Source organism: Oncorhynchus gorbuscha, linkage group LG16, assembly GCF_021184085.1.
Source record: "Oncorhynchus gorbuscha isolate QuinsamMale2020 ecotype Even-year linkage group LG16, OgorEven_v1.0, whole genome shotgun sequence".
Taxonomy (NCBI): Eukaryota; Metazoa; Chordata; class Actinopteri; order Salmoniformes; family Salmonidae; genus Oncorhynchus; species Oncorhynchus gorbuscha.
The window spans coordinates 32,628,573-32,644,880 of NC_060188.1; the positions used below are offsets into that span (position 1 = coordinate 32,628,573).

Below are 16,308 nucleotides of genomic sequence, written 5' to 3' on the forward strand. Positions count from 1 at the left end.
TTATCTAGCACTACCTAGGACCCAGACATACATTTATCTAGCACTACCTAGGACCCAGACATACATTTATCTAACACTACCTAGGACCCAGACATACATTTATCTAGCACTACCTAGGACCCAGACATACATTTATCTAGCACTACCTAGGAAAAAGCATCCATTCTAAAACAGTGTCCATTCTAAAAGTAAGCTAAACTCTAAATATATATGTCTCTGATACTAACTACATTGGGTGTGGTGGTCATCAAATTAACCACCTCGTTCAAATTGTCAAGGTTAGCGGTTCCAAGCCCTTTCTATAGATTATATTTCTATGGTGGTGGTTGACAACAGCTACGGTGCATTACTGCATCGTTACCTTGTTGTAAATGTAGCAATTGGTGAACATGGTGTTGAAGTCTTGAATACATTCTTGGGCGTTCCAGTAGTAGCTGTTCTCAAGTCGCTTCTTGATTGTTCCCATATCCATAGGAACTTTAATAATCTTGTAGTAGTCCTGAAATGTTTAAGTATAATTCAATTATAAACAGGACAGTCACAGGCAGAGGATTCTACCAGGTGTGCATGTTGGGTGCTTGGGTGGCATGACCCCATAGAAACACTACTAGAATCAATAATAAACTCAATACTCCTTGCAACAAAAAAAAAGCTCTTTGGGGTGCAGAGTTGTAAGGGCGTGACCTAGAAAAGGGAAAAGCAGCACTCACTGGAAATAGTAGACTGTTCTCTCTGCTACCGCACGGCAAGAGGAACAGAGGAACCAGGGCACAAAAGTCAGGAAACAACAGGACCCTGAACAGCTTCTACCCCCAAGCCGTAAGACAACTTAACAAGACTGCTAAATAGCTAATTAAATGGCTACCCGGAATACCTGCATTTGCCCTTTTTTGCACCGACTATGGACACACACTGGACTCCACTCACAGACATACACACACTCACAGACACAGACACAGACACAGACACAGACACAGACACACACACACACACACACACACACACACACACACACACACACACACACACACACACACACACACACACACACACACACACACACACACACACACACACACTTCTGCTGTCTATCTATCTATCCTGTTGCATAGTCACGCCTAACTACACTCTGGTCAGTTTATTAGGTATACCACCCCATTCATGGAAATGGTTTGCTCCAGCAGACGGTAGGTGATGTGGCCGTGGATCGCTATATAAAGCAGGCAGACAGGCATCCAGTTACTGTTTGATTGAACGTTAGAATGGGAAAAACGAATGACCTAAGCAACTTAGAGCATGGTTTGATAGGCGGTGCCAGGAGAGCCAGTTCTAGTACCTCAGAAACGTCCTCTCTCCTGGGCTTTTCAAGCACGACTGTGTCTAGGTTTTACAGAGAATGGTGCGACAAACAAAAAACATCCAGTCAGCGGCAGTCCTGTGGGTGAAAACAGCTTGTTGATAAGAGGTCAAAGGAGAATGGCAAGAATGGTGCAAGAATGGTGCAAGCGAACAGGCTGGCCACAAACAGGCAAATAATAGCTCAGTACAACGGTGGCGTGCAGAACGGCATCTCAGAAGGCACAACTCATCGATCCGGGTCACGGATAGGCTATTGCAGCAGACGATCACACCGTGTTCCACTCCAATCAGTTAAAAACAGGAAGAAGAGGCTCCAGTGGGTACGCAATCACCAACACTGGACTACCTAAGTTGGAAAAACATTGCCTGGTCCGACAAAATCCCGGTTCCTGTTGTGTCATGCTGATGGCAGAGTCAGAATTTGGTGTAAGCAGCATGAGTCCATGGCCCCACCCTGCCTGGTGTCAATGGTACAGGCTGGTGCCGGTTGTGTAATGGTGTAGGGCATGTTTTCCTGGCAGATGTTCGGTCACTTGATACCAATTGAGCAACGAGTCCATGCCCCGAATAATTCAGTCTGTTCCGGAGGTAAAAGAGAATCCGAACCGGCACTAGATGGTATCCCTAATAAACTGGTCACTGAGTGCATATGCACATAGCTACGTTAATTACCTTGTACACCGACTCAGTACTGGTACTCCCTGTATATAGCCATGTTACTTTGACTCAACGTTTCGCGTTATTCATTGTGCATTTATTCCTAGTTTCACTATGACGGCTCTGGCCCAACCCTTCTGTATCTAGGACCAAAACGGTCAGAACGTGTTCCCATTTTGTAACACGCCAGGGAGAAAAGCAAACCTGGACTCATGGCAGAGGAGAAACACTGAGTGTGGCGTTTGGTCTGAGCGATGTGGATGGGTAGTCAGAATAGAAATCTAAAGCAGGGTTCTCCAACCCTGTTGCTGGAGAATTACCATCCTGTAGGTACACTACAACCCAAACCTGCTCTAAAAGACAATTTAGTGAATTCAACTTTTAAATTAATGAAACTTACAAAGACTATTTTCAGGTCGTTCGTTTCTCCTTTCCTAGTCCACATAGCGTGACACCAGCCAGCCAACCAGACAAACACACTACTCACCGGCAGGTTGAGTTTGACGGCGTCGACGGGTGCCTGGAAGGGCCAGGAGAAGTGGTGCTTCCACAGGGTCTTCAGCACCGCCTTGAGCAGGTACTGCAGCTGGTTGGTCTGCCGCTTGGGCTGCGACAGGTTGATGTACTCCGGGGGCGGTGGGTTAAACTCTGGCACGGTGGGCACATAGGTGGAGGGCTGGGGCTGCCCCCCCTGGCTACTGCTACTGCTGCCTGACGAAGACATCTGCACTGTGGTTGCATCCAGGCCGTCCCCCATTCTTGTGGAGGTGACTGGGGGCGCGGGCACAGGGGCCGGAGCAGGGGTAAGGGTTGGGGTAGGGGCGGCGGTGGCCGCGGGACACCAGTTGTTCAGTCTCGACGGCGGCGCGGACGACTCCACTGAGAGAGCACCGCTGATTCCATTGCACTCCTCACTAGCCTCTCTAGGAAAAGAGAGACAGACAGACAGACCGTCATTAGCATCTTTGTCAGACATATAGGATTGCAAAGCTCCCGCTAATTTACCAGTTGCCGGAATCTTCAGTCATTTTGGTAAGTAACATATAATCTATGGTAACTTTGGTAATTTATACTTGAATAACCTTTTCATATATTGCATACATTTCTCTATCTGTGTCCATATTGTCCATTAGCTTCTAGTGGATAGACCGCATGGATCAAGAGAAAATAGCCTAATAATGATAAAAGTATATAAATCAACAATGGCATTTTCAATTAACTCTGCAACTCTTCCAACTGCTATCGTTTTGGCCCTAAAACAGGTACAAAGACAGACAGTAAAATAAATGTAAAAAAGAATGCTGAAACCCTCAATGGCATTCAATAAATTGATTGTTTATATTTAGGATAATATTTTACAGCTGTTTAAAAATATATAATAAAAATGATCATATTTGTTTTATTTTCTATTTTTTAAAGACATGCAATAAAGCCATAAAGAGGGCCAGAGATAATTAGACACCTGTGATAATCTGAAGTTCCTAAAAAGGCCACTAGATGTCATATGATAAAATATATTCCTTGAAAGTTAACAAAATTCTGGTAGATTACTGGTAAATTAATATACCCTCCCCTTTGCAACCATAGACATATCACAACACGTTTTACATCAGCTAATAACGGACTTTCTTTGTATCCCACATCTTAATACATACACTCTGTGGGGTGACTCTTGTTTCAGAGGTTGGGTAGAGTAAGACTGCATGACACTGCTACTGCTGTGGTGGTAGATACCTTGTCTCCTTTATGGCTCAGCTGCTTACATAGTTAATTTTCTCACACACACACACACACACACACACACACACACACACACACACACACACACACACACACACACACACACACACACACACACACACACACACACACACACACACACACACACACACACACACACACACACACACACACACACACACACACACACACAGGCCCAGCTCAGGCCCAGCTCAGGCCCAGCTCAGGCCCAGCTCAGGCCCAGCTCAGGCCCAGCTCAGGCCCAGCTCAGGCCCAGCTCAGGCCCAGCTCAGGCCCAGCTCAGGCCCAGCTCATCAGGCCCAGCTCATCAGGCCCAGCTCATCAGGCCCAGCTCATCAGGCCCAGCTCATCAGGCCCAGCTCATCAGGCCCAGTTCATGAGCTCCAGGAGCAGCAGATTTGACTTTAGAATGGAAAATGTATGTGTTTATGCAACAAATGTCAGTCCATCGAAACATATCGCATCAAACCGAATCGCACAAAATCAATTCAAACTAAGACGTATAGTTCCTGTATCTTATCACATGTATCTAGAAACGAAAGGGAAAGATGCACATCCCTACTAAAGGCAGACGGGGCTCGACGGCAGCGCCACATGAAGGCTGTGGTAAATGGTAATAGTTACAGGGTTGATGGAGAGACAAAGGAGAGAAAAGGCTCTGTATACTGTAGCATGGGCACCGAGAGGTCACACTAACACATCAGACCAGGGGGCGTACGTATCAAGCATCTCAGAGAACTAGGAGTGCTGATTCAGGATCAGTTTTTCCTTTAAGATTACAATAAATAAGATTAGGCCTACATGGACAGGCGGGACCATATCCTAGATCAGCACTCCCACACAACATTACCCGTCAGGTTATAATGAGGGACGGACACAGACTGGGGAGGACAGGGAGAGCAGCGTTCTCCAGCGGGGGCAACCAAAGGTCACACAACCCCCCTACCAAGAACCACACACACACACACAACCCCCCTACCAAGAACCACACACACACACACAACCCCCCTACCAAGAACCACACACACAACCACCCACAGACCCACCGACGCGTCAGTATGTGCAGTTTTGGGGGTGGAGTACTGTGGTTTCCTATATGTTTTTGGATTTCCCCATTCTACTCAGCGTGTGACTTTTACCCACAAAAGACTTGCACCGATAAAACAAAAACCTGGTTTTCCATGGGAACGCAACAGTTAGAGCAAAGTTGGACAACTGAGATCGTAGCCTATAATTCAAAAAGTAAGCTACTTCATCTAACATATCTAGGAAATGCATCATTTATATTTTGGTGTGCAACCTGTCAAACTAGGATCCAGAATGATCAGATACAGTGTTGCCTCTTCAGAGAACTTACTGAATCTTTGTGCATATTGACCTGGGCTATATTATTCACAACCTGAGGCCTCAGGTCCCAGACGTGCTCAATGGGATTGAGATCAGGCTCTTCGCTGGCCATGGCAGAACTCTGACATTCCTGTCTTGCAGGAAATCACGCACATAACGAGCAGTATGGCTGGTGGCATTGTCATGCTGGAGAGGTCATGTCAGGATGAGCCTGCAGGAAGGGTACCACATGAGGGAGGAGGATGTCTTCCCTGTAACGCACAGCATTGAGATTGCCTGCAATGACAAGCTTAGTCCGATGATACTGTGACATACCACCCCCAGACCATGATGGACCCTCCACCTCCAAATCGATCCCGCTCCAGAGTACAGGCTTCAGTGTAACACTCATTCATTCGACGACAAACGTGAATCCGACCATCACCCCTGGTGAGACAAAACCGCAACTCGTCAGTGAAGAGCACCTTTTGCCAGTTCTGTCTGGTCCAGCGACGGTGGGTTTGTGCCCATAGGCGACGTTGTTTCTGGTGATGTCTGGTAGGACCTGCCTTACAACAGGCCTAAAAGCCCTCAGTCCAGCCTCTCTCAGCCTATTGTGGACAGTCTGAGCACTGATGGAGGGATTATGCGTTCCTGGTGAAACTCGGGCAGTTGTTGTTGCCATACTGTACCTGTCCTGCAGGTGTGATGTTCGGATGTACCGATCCCGTGCAGGTGTTTTTACACATGGTCTGCCACTGCGAGGATGACCAGCTGTCCGTCCTGTCTCCCTGTAGCGATGTCTTAGGCGTCTCACAGTATGAACATTGCAATATTGCCCTGGCCACATCTGCAGTCCTCATGCCTCCTTGCAGCAGGCCTAAGGCATGTTCACACAGATGAGCAGGGACCCTGGTCATCTTTCTTTTGGTGTTTTTCAGAGTCAGTAGAAAGGCCTCTTTAGTGTCCTGGGTTTTCATACGTGTGATCTTAATTGCCTACCGCCTGTAAGCTGCTCCAGTTCTCCTCCGAGCCCATCAGAAATAAATGGCTTTGTGTCTGTCTGTCAGGATTCATTCCATTTCAATACCTGTCAATTCAAGGACTATACTGAAACGCCAGTTCCAAATCTGGTTTACTTTCTGAACGGAACTGAAATTGACCCAACTCTGTGTGTGTGTGTGTGTGTGTGTGTGTGTGTGTGTGTGTGTGTGTGTGTGTGTGTGTGTGTGTGTGTGTGTGTGTGTGTGTGTGTGTGTGTGAGATCAGGGGTGAGTTAGGAGTTAGCCATCGCTGGGGTTTTGGCAGGGCCTGTGTGTGTCTAATGGTTTATGTGGGTGCCTGGTAAGACACAGCCTATCCCATATTCCTTGGAAGTCTCTGGAGTGTTTCAGGATGTGGGAGGTTTTGTGTGTGTGTGTGTGTGTGTGTGTGTGTGTGTGTGTGTGTGTGTGTGTGTGTGTGTGTGTGTGTGTGTGTGTGTGTGTGTGTGTGTGTGTGTGTGTGTGTGTGTGTGTGTGTGTGTGTGTGTGTGTGTGTGTGTGTGTGTGTGTGTGGTACGTTTGGCATCATCTGGCTGCTGGTGGAACACAGTGTTCCCATGCCGCCTCTCGCCTCCTCTCCCCCAGGCTACTATGTCACAAGGACAGTGTGTTGGAGACAGAGTACAAAGACGTAGCAATGTGACCAACCACAAAGTATTGATCATGAGGGATTCTCGTTTTAAAAAATCTGGCCAGTCACACACACACACACACACACACACACCAGTGTACGGATCTCGCTCAACTAATCACATTCCTGATGAGTCAACCTTTCTGAGTTAGCAGTTAAGCAAGCACTTGATCGCTGCCTAGGACTCCCTGGATGAAACACACCCATACACTGACTGACCTCTGTCTGGGATGGTAACAGGAGAGAGGAATTTTAACTTGTCTGCTACCTGCCCACTCGGGTCAAAGCACCAGCCAAAACAGTCATTGAATGTTTCTTATAACAGAGTACAGACTTCCTGAATATAATGCTAGACATGATACAACACAGAGCTGCTGCTAATGACCAAGTAGCGGGCTGCATTCAGAACCAGGGCTACATAAGTCTAGTGGAAACTAGTCAAGCACTGCACTGGTTGGGCTCAAGAAAATTGGTTTAATATTTTGCCTGATTCCGTAGCCCCCCCCCCCCTTTCCATTTTAAAGGTGGAGATCAATGCTTGAATCACATCAGACGACCACAGAGACTGTATGGTTAGCAATGTTTCTGTAGAGTTTGCAAATCAAATGACCACTGGATTGATGCAAATAATCCTGATATCATTCTGCCAGGTAGGTAGAGACCACTTTGTAGTAAACATTTCAATTGACAAGTTTTTTTGCAAAACATTTCCAAAGTAGACGATGGTTGTCGTTACATTCGTATCTTCGCAAACGGCTACACAAAGTGGTAGACAAAACGCGCACAGCCATGGTGTGCCGTTGCCTCTACAGAAACCTGAAAGACAATACGAATCACTGATTCATTTTGTTCCAAGTCTTACAATTATCTTGGGCAAAAATCATGCATTTTCATTGCGTGTTAAACAGTGTGTGTGGTCGACTGAGGCTGCAGTACAGAAGAGGTCGAAAGGGACAGACAATGGGACCAAGCAGCAGACAGGAGGATGACGTCCACTAAGGAAGGAACCGACAGGCCCTCCACAAACAGGGTAGTGTTCATTGGGGCACACAACGGAAAACATTTTAAAAAATGTGTTGCATGCGTTTGAAATTAAAGTGCGCGTTTCCTCATTGGACACAATGGACAAATCCAGGACAATTCCCTCCCTGTTTTAAACATAACACCACCACCCAGCTCTTACAGACACAGGAGGATGGGGGAGGCGTCTATGGCAGGTACAGACTGACAGCTTAGGGACAGACGGGAGAGCTCCCTCTATGGTGACAGAGGCTGTTTGTTAGGTAGCTTCTAGCTAGTCACAACACCAGGCTGATGCTCCAGCTAGTTCGGGAAGCAGTGTTCTCTGGGATCAGGAACCAGCCGATGTATACACAGCACCACCAGATGGTTCACAACAGCCAGGCAACAACAACCAGGGAATCCAAGGACACACACATACACAGTACAAAGTACAACATTTCTCCCCACTGTGTGCTATTGCTCCACTGTTGGGTCGAGTTTATTGTGATTATTTAAAACCTCAACTGCTGACTGAGCCTATTTGACCAGATAAGATGACAATGAGTAAACATGATTAGCTCAGGCAAAGAGAGGCCAACACTAGTCCTGTTGGCTTTCACCAGGTTTTCCTGCAGTTTCCCATGTTTGAAGAGATTTATTTTAGCTACCCCCCCCCCTTTAATAAATGTTTTTTACACCTAGGCATCCCAAATGGCACCTTATTCCTTATGCAGTGCACTACTTCTGACCAGTTCAAAGTAGCACACTATAGGGAATAGGGTGCCATTTGAGACGTGTTCCCTAATCAGGTCAACTTGGGCCCATTCTCACCTTCACACCTTCGGCCTGATAAGTGACAGTAACACAGGTTTGGTTTCAATTGGAAAGGGGAACCTGTACACAATGGTAGTCCAGCAGACAATGGACACGTAAATGTCAAAAACACTAATCTCATCAGGAGGTGAAGTGGCTAGTTGAGTAGCTGACAAAGTCGCTGACCAAAACACATCCATTGTGACTGCTGATGATTAAACTAAGTCAGCTCCAGGTTAGACCTTATTATTTTTCTTGACTAACAGCATCCATAGAAAAGTTAGCCCAGTCTGGATACACCCCAAATGGCACCCTATTCCCTACATGGTGCACTACGTTTGAACAGAGCCCGTATGGGTTGATAATTCGGCTCTGTCTTGGTGCATTAAACAACCACACTTCAAAAGACAAAAGAAAACGGCATTAAAAACATAAATCGCTATGACAAATTATTTCCTGCTATGGTCCTAAAGGTCAACAACACATTTTTACAACCTACTTAATACAGCAGGACCCATATTCACAAAGTCTCAAGAGTCGGAGTGCTGCTGTGCTGATCTAGGATCAGTTTTTGATTATATGGATTGTGGGACCTGATCCAACTCTAATGCACTTTGTAAATACGACTCAGCAGAGGCAGATTGCTACAAGAGGTGAAGATAAACACTGCCACTGGCTGACTTCCTGTCTACCCGTGTGTGTGTGTCTCACCACACCCCCACTGCTTTGGGCTCTGGAATAACAGTTGACCTTTGACCTGGACATAGATCACCACAGACTGCCGAGGAATGTTGTGAGAGAAGGGAGGAAGTGGCTCTGGTTACAGAGGGGCCTAGTCGAGGCCAGGAAATCAGGTTCTGTCAGTGAGTGACACTTGAAAACCGGGGGGGAGGGGCTTGTCCTAAATGTCACCCTATTCCCTACATAGTGCACTACTTTTTAATGAGCGCCACAGGGAATAGGATGCTATTTGGGACTTGGGACACACACACCTCATGTTAGGTTACAAAATAGAGGTATTGTATCTACTAGGCCAATCTATTCCATCTAGAAAGTAAATAATAACTTGTGTTTTCCACTCCACACACCAGCGCAGTAAGAGACATCCGGCTATGAGTAGATCCCAAATGACTACTTGTGACCAGGGATCTGACCAAATGGAAAATTGTTCTTGATGTTTAAACAGCAAAACACATTTAAACATAGAATTTTCACAAAGAAAAATATGTGAATTCACAATGCTGCTGCGCTGCTGCCAGCGTTGGTTTGGGTCTCACGGTGCGTCCCTTTCAGATGGTTAAGCATGGCACCTGTACTACCATTACTTGATCTCACCTCCACCTCGCGAAGTTGGCATTTCCTTCTCATTTAACTTCACAGTATTGCCAAACAGGACTTCGCTGCTGTCACTTGCCTTTCTCTGCCAGTTTTCCAACTTAACAACAATGACAGTGGTGGAGAGCAGACTCCAAAATGAATAGATTCCACAACTCCTTGAACGCCAAATCCCACTGACCACCATTTCTGCGTGTTAAAATTCAATGCTGCTAGGAATTGACTCCCAAGATTCTTTACTTTTGGAAAGGAGGAGACTGATTAGTTGCCGTACTTCCGAGAACACTCACATCTTTATAGTGAGCTAGCGAGGGATGGAGAGAGAGAGAGTGGCACAGTATAGGCAGGTCAGCCACCAGGCAGACAGATGGGTCTATTGCACTGTTATATCGGCATTTAAAAGCACTCTTCATTCTGGAATTTCATACTTGGACACAAACTGTAGTGAATGTTAGTCATGACACAGAAATCGGAATTGAATCATTCTGAAAACATTAGAGAAACAAACTATTGGTTTGATGATGAGGGAAATACACAGCCTATAGACTAACGGGCCAAGCCTATTTAATTTAAACTCTTTCCGTCAGTCTAAGAGAGGTAGCATCTGTGGCGTCTACAGTATGTTGTGCGTCAGACGGTGGAGTGGACCCCCACATCTTCACCCCGTGGGAGTCTGCAATGGGCACCGCATGCTTTTGGTCAGCCTGGCCAGGAATTAGGCTATATCTGTGTCCCAAATAGCGCCCCATTCCTTACATCGGGGATCATGAACTAGATATAGCCGCGGGCCAATTTAGTCTTGGGCGGGTGGTTGAGGGGCCAGAACATAATTACAAATAATTGGTAGACTGCAAATTGACCACAAGAAGCCCAAACAGATATAATATTTGAGTAAAACATTCAAAACCTAAAAGCTTAATTGCGAAATGAAAATCAATTGGAGGTGATTTCTTGTTGTTTTTACTGTCTTACTTCCAACAATGAAAATGCAACAAAAAAAAACTAAAATATTTAGAAACTTGGGGGGCCAAATAAAACCACCCGCAGGCCACCAATCAATCAATCAAATTTTATTTATATAGCCCTTCGTACATCAGCTGATATCTCAAAGTGCTGTACACCAATTGGGGGAACACTGCCTTACATAGCAAACTACTTTTAACCAGGGACGCTAACTACCTCTCACTTCAGCGGAGAACTGCTCTCACCCACGTGCATGCAGGCCCACGCACACATCTGGCATGCAACAAAATGCCTTGGGGGGGTGGTGGGGGGGGTGGACTGAGTCAGAGGCATGCGTCATGTCTGACTGTTCAGAGCCTGACTCTCTACCTCTGGCTGTGTGGCTCCGTAGAGGCAAGCAGGCTTCCTCACACTAGGGTTGAGCGATATTTGGGCAGACCTATTCCACGATTATGCTACTCCAAATATTGCCGATATCTGATATCATCACGTTGCATTGTTAATGACAAAATAATTCAACTGTGCTCATTGATGATCTTATAGTCAAGTCGCCTTTTCATTTAAAAAATATACACTTATGATGGGGGACAAAAGTGTTTATTCGTTTGGACTTCATGTCGAACATATTGATACGACTGCACAGTTTTGAATTGGAAAGTTCAAATCATCACCAATAGTCTATATTATCATATAGTCTATCAGCCCAACCCTAACACACAGACACACACTGCTGCTGGTGACAAGCCTACATTAAATCAGGTTGGGTTTGTGTTCAGTCCAAGTCACAGAACACTGTGGTGAAACACTCCCAGTGACTCTCTCTCTCTCTCTCTGACTGACCATAGGTGGACCAAACACACAGGGTGGTGTGCAACAGGAGTGAAAAGATTCGACACAGACGACAACCATCTGTGTTTACAGTGGGCAAAAAGCCAGGACGAAAGGGTGAGGAGAACACGCACCAAGAATGTAGGGGAGAGAGTGACAACCCTCACGTACGAGTCACTGAGTCACTTAGTAAACAAACACAGAACTGGAGCTAAAGGACGCCCCTTGCTCTCCTTCTCCCCCCTCCCCGGGCTTAACTCACCGGACCAGTTCATTCACCAAGGCATTTCCTGGAATCAGGACACGTTTCTGCTACAACAGATACAACACACACTCTTTCTCCCCTCCCCAGGAGGGTTATAGGCAGAATGGTGGCTAATAATGCAAACCTCCAAACCAACAATTTCCACAGGCTTTAAACTAATAAGCTACATCAGAGAAAATGACACATTAATAGGTCATATTTGAGAAAGTGGTCCACAAACAAAGACTTCTCTGTAAACTGGAGCATTCTGTTTCAGTTTCATGTTTTAGATTAGGTGTCCTCCATACAGTACAAATGCAAGCTGTAGGCTTAATATATGTACACTGAATAAAAATATATAAAAAACATATTACTCTTAAATGTTGTGCACACATTTGTTTATATTCCTTGCTAGTGAGCATTTTTACTTTGTCAAGATAATCTATCCACCTGACAGGTGTGGCATATCAAGAAGCTGATTAAACAGCATGATCATTACACAGGTGCACCTTGTGCTGGGGACAATACAATGCCACTCTAAAATGGGCAGTTCTCTCACAACACAATGTCACAAATGTCTAAAGTTGAGGGAGTGTGCAATTGGCATGCTGACTGCAGGAATGTCCACCAGAGCTGTTGCCACAGAATCTAATGTTAATTTCTCAATCATAAGCCGCCTCCAACGTCGTTTTATAGAATTTGTTAGGCGTCGTGTGGGCAAGTGGTTTGCCAATGTCAACATTGTTGCCCTATGGTAGTGGTGGAGTTATAGTATAGGCGGGTATAAGCTAAGGACAACAAACAATGGCATTTTATCTATGGCAATTTGAATGCACAGAAATACTGCGATGAGATCCTGACGCCCATTTTCTTCTTTAAAAAAAAGGTATCTGTGACCAACAGATGCGTATATGCGTTTCCAGTCATGTGAAATCCAAAGTTCAGGGCCTAATTTCCTCATATGAACTGTAACCTAGTAAAATCTTTGAAATGGTTCCACGTTGCGTTTATATTATTGTTCCGTGTAATTAACACAACGGATCTAGCCTAGTATTATGAGAAAGTCTCCCTTGAATGGGAAACATGAGGGAAGCCTATTTGTGTTATATCTGTATCGGCCAAACGTTACCTTTTCACAGAGACAGAAGAATAATGTGCCATTTTTTCCAAAAGAGCATCCAGAGTCTGAAAATCCAGCAGATCGTTAGACTTGGCATGCATCTTGTAATCCATCTAGAAGCTTCCCTCAACACAAAGCAAAAAAAAAATTTAAAAAACAGGAGAAGTTTGGCTCCCTTTCTCTCCTTTTCCCACACACACACACAGGAAGAGAGATCGGTTCTGTTTAAGGTTCCAATCTAGTTCCGTTTCACAAAATCCATCCACAATAATCCACACATGATTAATCCATTGATCCAGGCTTAAGTGATGGGTATTCCTTGAAAATGAAAAAAAAAAATGAAAAACAACAGAAAAGGGACAAGGGATCGGGGTAAGATTATGCCTGTGGAGGCCTGACTGGAGCCGGCTGGCTGAGTTAGCTGTGTGTGCCGGTCTCCTTCGCTCTACCCCCTCCCCCTCTCAGCAGCAGCACAACGGCCCAGCAGCCACAGGCTCCTCGCCCCATTGTGTGTGTCCACCCCGGGCCTCCCCCACTCACAAACAGCAAGAGTGAGAAAGGAAGGACAGCGCTCTGATAAAAAAAAAAAAAAAAAATCTAGGAGGAGAGCTTGCTTCTTCCCTTTCTCTCGTAGCTCTTCTCTCTCTCAAAACACAACACACAGCAAACGGCGTGCGGTGGTTATTCAACGGTGAAAATGGCTCTGCTGTTCCGCTTCCTCATTGAGCACTAGTCTCAGCCCACAGCTCGTTACCCCTCCCTCTCCCTACGCTCTCACTCCACCCCTCCCTTTTCTCGCTCAATAGCTTGAGGTCCCTCCCTCTCTCTCTCCATCCACACCTTTGGCACCCCAACACCTCCCTACTTCCAATTCACCCTGCCCCTCCCCCACGTGCCATTCTCCTTTTGGGCTGATCTTGTGAACCAACGCCTGCCTACCCCCACCAAACCAAAGGCTACCTTATCTACTGCTCTCGCTCCCCCTCCATTCCTCCCCCCACATCCCTCCCTCTCTCCCCACCACACTGCTGCACACACACATTCACACAGCACGTCTAGACTAATACAAAAGCATCCACGCCGGCCGGGCTTTTGTCAATGCAAAGAGAAATAGAAACAACGAGAAAGAGATAATATGTAAGACAATACTATAAGAGGGGGAGGACCGAACAATCCATTCCTTCTTCACAAGGCCAACAGGCCGCCGCTGCTAAATTGTAAAAAAAAATAATAATAATTAAATAAAAAGTGGGATGGTAAGCATTTTCAGTGTCAAACAAAACCAGATATAAAGTAGAAAAGATAATGGAGCTATTTATTTCATTTCACCTTTATTTAACCAGGTAGGCCAGTTGGGAACAAGTTCTCATTTACAACTGCGACCTGGCCAAGATAAAGCAAAGCAGGTCGACACATACAACAACACAGAGTTACACATGGAATAAACAAACATACAGTCAATAATACAGTAGAACAAGTATACATACAGTGTGTGCAAATGAGGTAGGATAAGGGGGGTAAGGCAATAAATAGGCCATAGTGGCAAAGTAATTACAATATACCAATTAAACACTGGAGTGATAGATGTGCAGAAGATGAATGTGCAAGTAGATAGGATAGGATAAGTAATCCCTCTCACCCCCCCCCCTTTAAGATTTAGATGCACTATTGTAAAGTGACTGTTCCACTGGATGTCATAAGGTGAATGCACCAATTTGTAAGTCGCTCTGGATAAGAGCGTCTGCTAAATGACTTAAATGTAAATGTAAAGTAGAGATACTGGGGTGCAGAGGAGCAAGATAAATAAATAAATACAGTATGGGGAGGAGGTAGTTGGATGGGCTATTTACAGATGGGCTATGTACAGGTGCAGTGATCGGTGAGCTGCTCTGACAGCTGGTGCTTAAAGCTAGTGAGGGAGATATGAGTCTCCAGAGTCAGTGATTTTTGCAGTTCATGCCAGTCATTGGCAGCAGAGAACTGTAAGGAAAGCCAGCCAAAGGAGGAATTGGCTTTGGGGGTGACCAGTGAGATATACCTGATGGAGCTCGTGCTACAGGTGGGTGCTGCTATGGTGACTAGTGAGCTGAGTTAAGGCGGGGCTTTACCTAGCAAAGACTTGTAGATGACCTGGAGCCAATGGGTTTGACGACGAATATGAAGCGAGGGCAAGCCAACGAGAGCGTACAGGTCACAGCGGTGGGTAATATATGGGGCTTTGGTGACAAAACAGATGGCACTATATATTTTCAAATAAGATCTCCTTTGAGAAATATATATTACCAAAATAAAGCATAATAAAACACTTGTAAGCAAGTGGTAATTTCATTCAAGGCGGTGTGTGTTTGAGGGACAGTGAGACACGGCTACAGTGTTCCCCAGAAGACAGTTAATTCCCCCCCCCCCGTAAATCATCCAGCCATCTGTCTCCAGAAACAACAGTGATTCACCTCATCATGACACATTACAATGACACTAATCAGCATGTGGAGCGTACCTCATACCTACTGTCTACCAACATGATGATAAGAGGGAGACCACGTCACATACAACTGGAGAAAGAGAGAGATTGCGAGCGAGAGAGAGCAATAAGCCTGCTGTGCTGTAATTAAGACTGGGGTGTCTGTGATGGTACAGTAGTACCAGGGTTTCAGTTATCAAATTGTGGCGCCAGACATTTGACCTGCAGAATTTTAATTTACTGGACATTTGAGAAATTTACCGGACCCATATGGGTGCGTAACCTGATTAGGGCGACCACCCACGGTGCTCAGAAGGACAGAAATCACATTTCGATTATGGTAATTCATCTTAACAGAACATTCAAGTCGAGGATGCAAGGATGTGCGGTCCTTTCCTTTCACTTTGAAGACATTAGAATAACTGTCCACGTTTTCTTTTCCTCAGCCAACAAGACGAGTAAGGAACAGCAAAATCACTAGCCTATGCAAAGCCCTTAGTTTCAAGTTTAAAAACGCACCTTTATAATAACACCTTTCGCGAATCGAATCATCGCATTTGCAGACTTATGTAAGATCTACTATTCGTAATGTGATGAGTAGTTTTAGACAGTCATAACTTAGGCTAATAATAGAACTCATTCACTGTTGGCAAAGAAAATGACCACTTAATGCATGGCTGAAAGCAGATAGTGTAGAGGCCTGGGCTATAATCAGATACTTCTCATCTTTCCTTGCACGGGAAAAACACATTTCATGCTTATTTT

The 16,308-nt window shown here is 45.4% G+C and overlaps 1 protein-coding gene across 1 annotated transcript in view; it reads right to left on the reverse strand.

The window, feature by feature from the left end:
• brd4 (bromodomain containing 4) overlaps positions 1-13,782 on the reverse strand; it is a 34,698-nt gene extending 20,916 nt beyond the window's left edge. The window contains 3 exon segments of the mRNA XM_046304352.1: positions 362-499; positions 2,504-2,939; positions 13,092-13,782. Of these exon segments, the coding sequence (XP_046160308.1) occupies positions 362-499; positions 2,504-2,939; positions 13,092-13,195 (678 nt within the window). The 5' untranslated portion in view covers positions 13,196-13,782.
• Between the last annotated feature and the right edge of the window lie 2,526 nt (positions 13,783-16,308).